This window comes from Poecilia reticulata, linkage group LG12, assembly GCF_000633615.1.
Source record: "Poecilia reticulata strain Guanapo linkage group LG12, Guppy_female_1.0+MT, whole genome shotgun sequence".
Lineage (NCBI taxonomy): Eukaryota > Metazoa > Chordata > Actinopteri > Cyprinodontiformes > Poeciliidae > Poecilia > Poecilia reticulata.
Window position 1 is genome coordinate 2,802,534 of NC_024342.1, and position 6,293 is coordinate 2,808,826.

Genomic DNA, 6,293 nt, shown 5'->3' on the forward strand with positions numbered 1-6,293 from the left:
ATCAGCAGAAGGAAGCAGGAAGTGATGTAAATGTCTCTGTAGACGGTTGTGTTGACCCTGGACCTGGTGGTGGGTGATAAGGACTTAAGAATTGTATTGCAATATTTTGTGTCATTATCATTATAATGATAAAAGAGACAGTAAGAAGTATTCATTACTTCAGGTAACTGTATGGCTGTATCTGCCTGGTGCAGCATTCATAGCTCCACAAACACAAACAGGACACTTACCTAAAGTGTCCTGTTTGTGTTTGTGGACAGCACAGTATTGCTGAAATAAACCTTACAAGCTAAAATTTTAAATGAAATCCGTGTTGAAGATCTGCATAAACGACCTATAACTACTGTATATATGAAGCATCTCTTCACTGCTCTCAGGAGAAATATAAAAATCCATATCAGAGTTGATAGTGATGCGTTTATTCAGGCATTTCCAAAGCTGCTCCATAACTCTGCTCTCTGTTGTGTTTGAAGCGGAGAATCCATGGAGCCGACAACAAAACGCCGCCTTCTGAATATCCAACCAGTCAATAAATGTAATGTTGTTAATCGGCTGATTCTAGGATGACGTGTCACCACCAGGGGTCACTGCAACACCAAAAATATCCTGTTTTCTCCCATCGTACTCTAATACAGACCCACTTAATAAATTAAGATATCGTTGAGAAGTTTGCTTATCGCTCCTTGAAACACATTACATAGATCAATTACACAGACTGTTGTTTTCCTGGCCCTGTTTGTGTTTATTGTGACGATTTTCCACTTAAACTAAACTAAACAAAACTTAAATGAATATTGTCACTGCTTTGGCAAATCTGGCTTCAAGACTTTACATGGAGATAAAGCTTCTCCATGTAATTTATCTGAAATGATAGCATAACATTAATATTCAGAATTGTATTTAGATTATTATTGTTATATACATACACATATTTCCAAATTAAACTTGAAAATGTAGTTACATTATTCCAAATTTAACTCAATACATAAACATAGACATACAATAAGAAGATAACATAACACATTCATTCTAAGTGAGACCAAATGCTAAAAAAAAGCATTACATCAATTATTTTTAGGAATATCCTCTTACATTATTTCAAACTAAGCAAAACAGAGAATACTATACAAGTGATTTTTTTGTCCTTAAAACTCAAAATGCCACTTTACCGCAACCTCAGGAAATAAGTAGATTATTGCTCCATCTAGTGGTAAAGCAAAGAAATACAAATAGCTTGAATTATCTTTTTCTTTAGTTGCATTTTTAGAAGACTTTGAAGCAGGTGACCCTGGAGGCGGTGGCCGCCTGGCACATCTCCACTGAGTGGTCGATTTCCACAGAGGAAGTGCTGATGAACCAACCGCGGAACTTCACCGACTCAAAGCTGACCAGGGAGCCACCAGGGGGGGTGTTCTTGATGAAGAGAAAGCGGTCCAAGCCGTCTTCCTGGTTGATCTCTGTCAGAGACTCATGTCTGTATTGCTAACAGACACACAGGACAGAGACACTGGAGTAAAGTAACTGTATATATTGATATTGTTCATCCCTGTAATTATTTACCCCCTGACAGATGAGTCAATATTATAAACAGTGAACAAGTTGAGGAAAGGGAATGCTCTGATTCTTTAGTGTGTGTGCAGCTAAGTCCAAAATTCTTCACACGTCTGCCTGATTTAGATTTTAAATTATTTTTATAAACTAATAACTTTTCTGATACAAAACAAGATAGGAATCTCTCGAAAGACAAATCCGTATAAAATGACTGTTATTTATTAAGAAATTAATATTGACATTACAGTAATTAAACTCTAATCATATCAGAAAATTTTTATAGGAGTGACCAAAGCTTTTGGGAGAGCACAGCTAAAAAAAATTACATAATTTTATTTATTTATTTTTCCATTTGTATTCCCTTATTTATATGGGTTTACATTTGTGACTTTTTTGTAAGAAAAACTTTCGATGACATTATTATGATTTTCAGCATTTTTTAATCGGGGGCCCTGGCCCCTCTTTATCCTCCTTTCATGAGTGCCACTGTCCACACGTTGAACGTTGATTCTATTTACCCTAAAATGTTACTTTAAGCTAAAATCTGCCAAAAGTAATTGCATAAAAGTGAACTTGTCTCTAAAAAGATATTTTAAAAAATGAACATTTAAATATAGCAAAATCAAAGCTATAACAGTAAGAGTTTCCAAAAATCCTTTCAGGGATAAAAGTATGACTGTTGTAATGATTTTGTGTTTACCTCCAATTCCAGTGAAACTTTCCCATCTTCCATGGAGCAAGAAATGTGCAAGTTCTCAGAGACGGATAACAGAACCGTCAAAGAACGTATGCTGGAGCTGCAGGGCGGCCTGTAGTGGCACATCTCAAAGTTCACTGAGTGTAGAAAACAAACTGAAGGTTATATTACAGTAACCCTCCAGCAAACCCCCACATTTATACACAACTGGCAAAAATAGAATCAAACAGATATGGGATGATCCTGTAATTTTAATGTCAGAAGAACGTTTTTGGTTCATGATTCCATATTTTTCTTCCAGTTTTTTCCCTTCTATTTGAATTAGAAAAAGATGTGCTATTCTATACATTATGAACAAAATACTTTTATGTCTGCATTTGGTGATGGAAAGAAAATAATCTCACCTATAAGAAAATCACCATATGCAACATTTAGGCTTTACTTTTTATGCAATGTGTTACGTTGAGACCTTTATTTTAAAAATGAAAAGCAAAAATGTAATAAAAAACAGAACGTTTTCTTTGGCGTTTTGGGATGATGCGTGTAGAATTTTGGGGGAAAATAGAAATAGCAACTTGCAGAAATCTGGAATAATTAAAGTACTGGGAGTAAATGCAGCACATTTATGTTTTTATTTTTTTACTGTGTATATCAATCTGTAAAAACCAAAATGCTACTTCCCCCGTTCTTCTCTTACCTTTGCGATCACCGTTTCCGGCTCTCAGAGTGATGGCCTGCAGCTTCATCTCTCCTGTTGTCAAGATGAAATCTTTCTGGTACTCGTCGCTCACTGTGAACTTATGAACACTGCTGCACCGCTGGAAGACTGGCTTCCTCGTTCCTGAGGAGTTGCTCCATCCTTCCTGGAAAATGGTTTCTGTGGCGAGAAAGACGACAAAATCTTGGTGTGTTTCAAAGAAAAAGAAAAAAAAACAACTTTTGACACAAATCAGATTTTTTCCCACAAAGGTAAACGTCCTATTGACCATACATTCTTTGATAAGTGCAGTGTTAAATATTAGAGATATACTGATCCAATATTAATATCTTGACTAGTCCCGATATTGAAAAAAACAAAGCATATTTGTGACAATGTGTCTGATTCAGGGCAGATCTACTCAGTCTAATTCTATGTTTTGTGCTCTGCGTGACATCATCCTGCTTTATTTATTTTATGTTATATTTAGAATTTATAATTGCACTTTCTGAATCATTTGAAAGAAGGTTTGTTGTGGTTTATTTTTACATATTTGACCAAAAGAGTCAACCTACTGATTTGATCAGTTTCTTTATCACTTATTTTACATTTGCTGTTCTACTCCAAATAAAACTGACTGAACAAAGTAACATTTGTTGTATTTACATGTTTGACCAAGCTTGTGACAATATTGGTGCAGAGTTACCAAATAAATGAGCATTTATGCATTTCTGTATTTAAAAAAAAACAAAAAAAAAAAAAACATTCTAAGTCAATGCAGCATTTTTTTTCTGCATCAGATCGGTTTCGTCCGATACTAAACCTTAGATATCGATATCTGTATTTGAAGTGAAAAAAGTGAATCAATGCATACCTCCTCAATAACTCAGTAAAAGGACCCATGCAAACCCAGGATTAGTGTTTTTCTTCCAAACACAGGCCACATTTTTGCCAAAAGTACCAGGAATTTTATTTTGATCCCCTCAATGGTGCATTTCACTACCAACCTTCCACCACGCAGTCCATGATGGCGCCGCAGAGCTCCACATCGCTGAGGTCTCTGCCACACAGAGACAGGGACTTGCTCAGCTTGTTCACGGCCAGCACCAGGTTGGCTACACTCTTCATGGTCATCCTGTTGCTGGTGACCATCAGGTTCAGGTCTTCGCTGAGCTTCACTTCACGCTCCACATCCTGCTGGAGAGAGCAAAAACAACCCGCAAGCAACATCACTGTGGGTCGCTACACCTCGTTATTATTTTACAAGTCCAGTGTTCATACGGCACATCATCAGCCTCATAACTGCATGGTGAAAAGAAAGTACACCTGATGCCAATTTGAGGGTTTTACTGATTTTGGATGTGCCGGGAGTTTTTGGGTGGATTTGTTTTTCATAAAACGTCACAGCTGACTGAATAATGCTTCATCTTTCCTGAAAAGCAATAGTTTGATTAATTATTCATTTATTAAAGATACGCTCAGGCAATTCATGTTAGTGGTAAAGACCAATAAACCTTCAAGCAGCTTCATGCAGTGGTAGCATTAGCATGAAGAAAGTCAGCTGAAGCTGCTTTTAATGTACAAAACTTCTCCATTTAAATAATTCACCAAATAATAAGACATCCTTTAGATTCAGGGTTTTTTTCAACAGGTAATGAAACTGATAAAATCTTACATCAGAACATTAATATAGCTCAGTGCAGCCATAAACGCTGCTACAATGTATATATGATAGTTATCCTTAATGATAAATCTTACCTCTGTACCACTGGGGGGACGTCTGATTTCAGGTGAGCTAATGGCAGAATAAATAAAATGTTAGTCATATTGTTATATTGTCAAAAACCATAAATGAGAAAACGTTTTTAATACGATAAAAACCGTTTGGGAATCTGTAAACGTTTTGTTGACTCCCTCGGGAGTTTAAAATGATTTTGTTTCAACATTCTGGAGGGAATAAAGCAAACACGGCGTTTTAGTAGAGTTGCTACTGACACACAGTTCACTCATAGAGAGTGGTTAGACCACTGCGGCATGTCAAATACCATCTGATGAACTTCCTGGTTACCCTGGCAACTTTATATGAGCTGGGATTACTCTCACTGCATGTGTTACTTGCAGCTTTCAGCTCAGAGAATAAGAACTGTAAAACCAACAAACTTTCCATGAAATGAATGTTTCTATTTTCTCCAGGAAATCGTGAAACCCGCAAGACTGTAAACTGTCACTTTAAAATGTAACCCTCGCGCGTGGTCTCGGCGTAACATTCACATGTCACGGTTTGTTAGTGGGAGAAGTGGGAGGTTGTCACGTCAGACCCTCAGTTCTCAAAGCCACACACTCACCTTGTGAAAGCGCACGCGGGGTCAGTGCAACCAGCGTAAAAAGCTCACGGGTCCCAATGAACCCCAGCTAATAAGACCTTAGGTGCAACCAAGCAATCAAAGGCAACACTTTATTTGAAAGGGTGTGCATAAGCCTGACATGACACCATCATAAACATGACATAACATCTGTCATGAACATAAAGGAGTCTTTATGAATGTTTATGACAGTTGTCATGACGTGTCATTCGGTAAATAATGACACTTTTAATGCAAAGTTGCACTAAAAGTTACATTATAAGTCCATTAAAAGTGCCAACTTTGCATGATTTTGTAAATTATGATAATTTAAGAAAAAAACTACAAAAAATACATAAATAAAATTTTCATCCACAACATTAAATTTCATATATTAATAAACTTGTCCGTTTACAGACAAGTTGTGTAGAAAATGTTCTTCCGCTCACCAGTCCAGCGCATCAGCTAAATCAAAGTCCGACATTGTGCCTCAGAGTTCAGTCCTTCAGGTGATGGTGATGTTCAGGCTGACTGTCTCTTTATGAGAATTTATATGTGTAACTCACTTCCTTTTAGAAAGTTGGTGGTGCACTCTCTCTTTCTCTGATGGCTGCGGAAACCACTGCTGCCTCTTAGTCCAGTGGAAAAAACAAGTCACTGAGTGTGACAAAAATCTGTCAAATGTCAAGTTGTTGAGATGTTAAAATGAGATCTGACTAATTATTTTCAAACCTTAATTTGTCATAAATCCTGAACAAACGACACCTATCTGTTAGAGGAATTACATAAAAAGTGAACAAGATTCAATAACCTGGTTATTTGTGCGCAGCTTTTGTTGAAGCATCTTATGATGCAATTTCAACATTCAGATTTCTTTGGTAGGAGCCCGACTGCATCCACTGGTAATATTTATCCACTAAATATCTCCATTCTCTGACTGAGAGCACCACTCATGTCCACAGTCATTGTCTGTCAGACTCATGCTTTGGCTAGGCCATTTCAAAAC

At 37.0% G+C, this 6,293-nt stretch overlaps 1 protein-coding gene across 2 annotated transcripts; it reads right to left on the bottom strand.

Annotated features, from left to right (window-relative positions):
* Positions 1–1,035: 1,035 nt before the first annotated feature.
* il1b (interleukin 1, beta) lies at positions 1,036–5,902 on the bottom strand. 2 transcript variants are annotated; one of them, XM_008423254.2, is made up of 6 exons: positions 5,737–5,902; positions 4,704–4,740; positions 3,953–4,139; positions 2,946–3,125; positions 2,252–2,385; positions 1,036–1,482 (listed from the first exon to the last, which is right to left on the bottom strand). In XM_008423254.2, exons 1-6 carry the CDS (start codon positions 5,769–5,771, stop codon positions 1,264–1,266), a joined length of 792 nt encoding a protein of 263 aa, XP_008421476.1. In that variant the 5' UTR covers positions 5,772–5,902; the 3' UTR covers positions 1,036–1,263. The 2 variants fall into 2 exon arrangements, with proteins under 2 accessions (XP_008421476.1, XP_008421474.1); XM_008423252.2 differs by having other exon boundaries at positions 3,953–4,142.
* Positions 5,903–6,293: the final 391 nt, after the last annotated feature.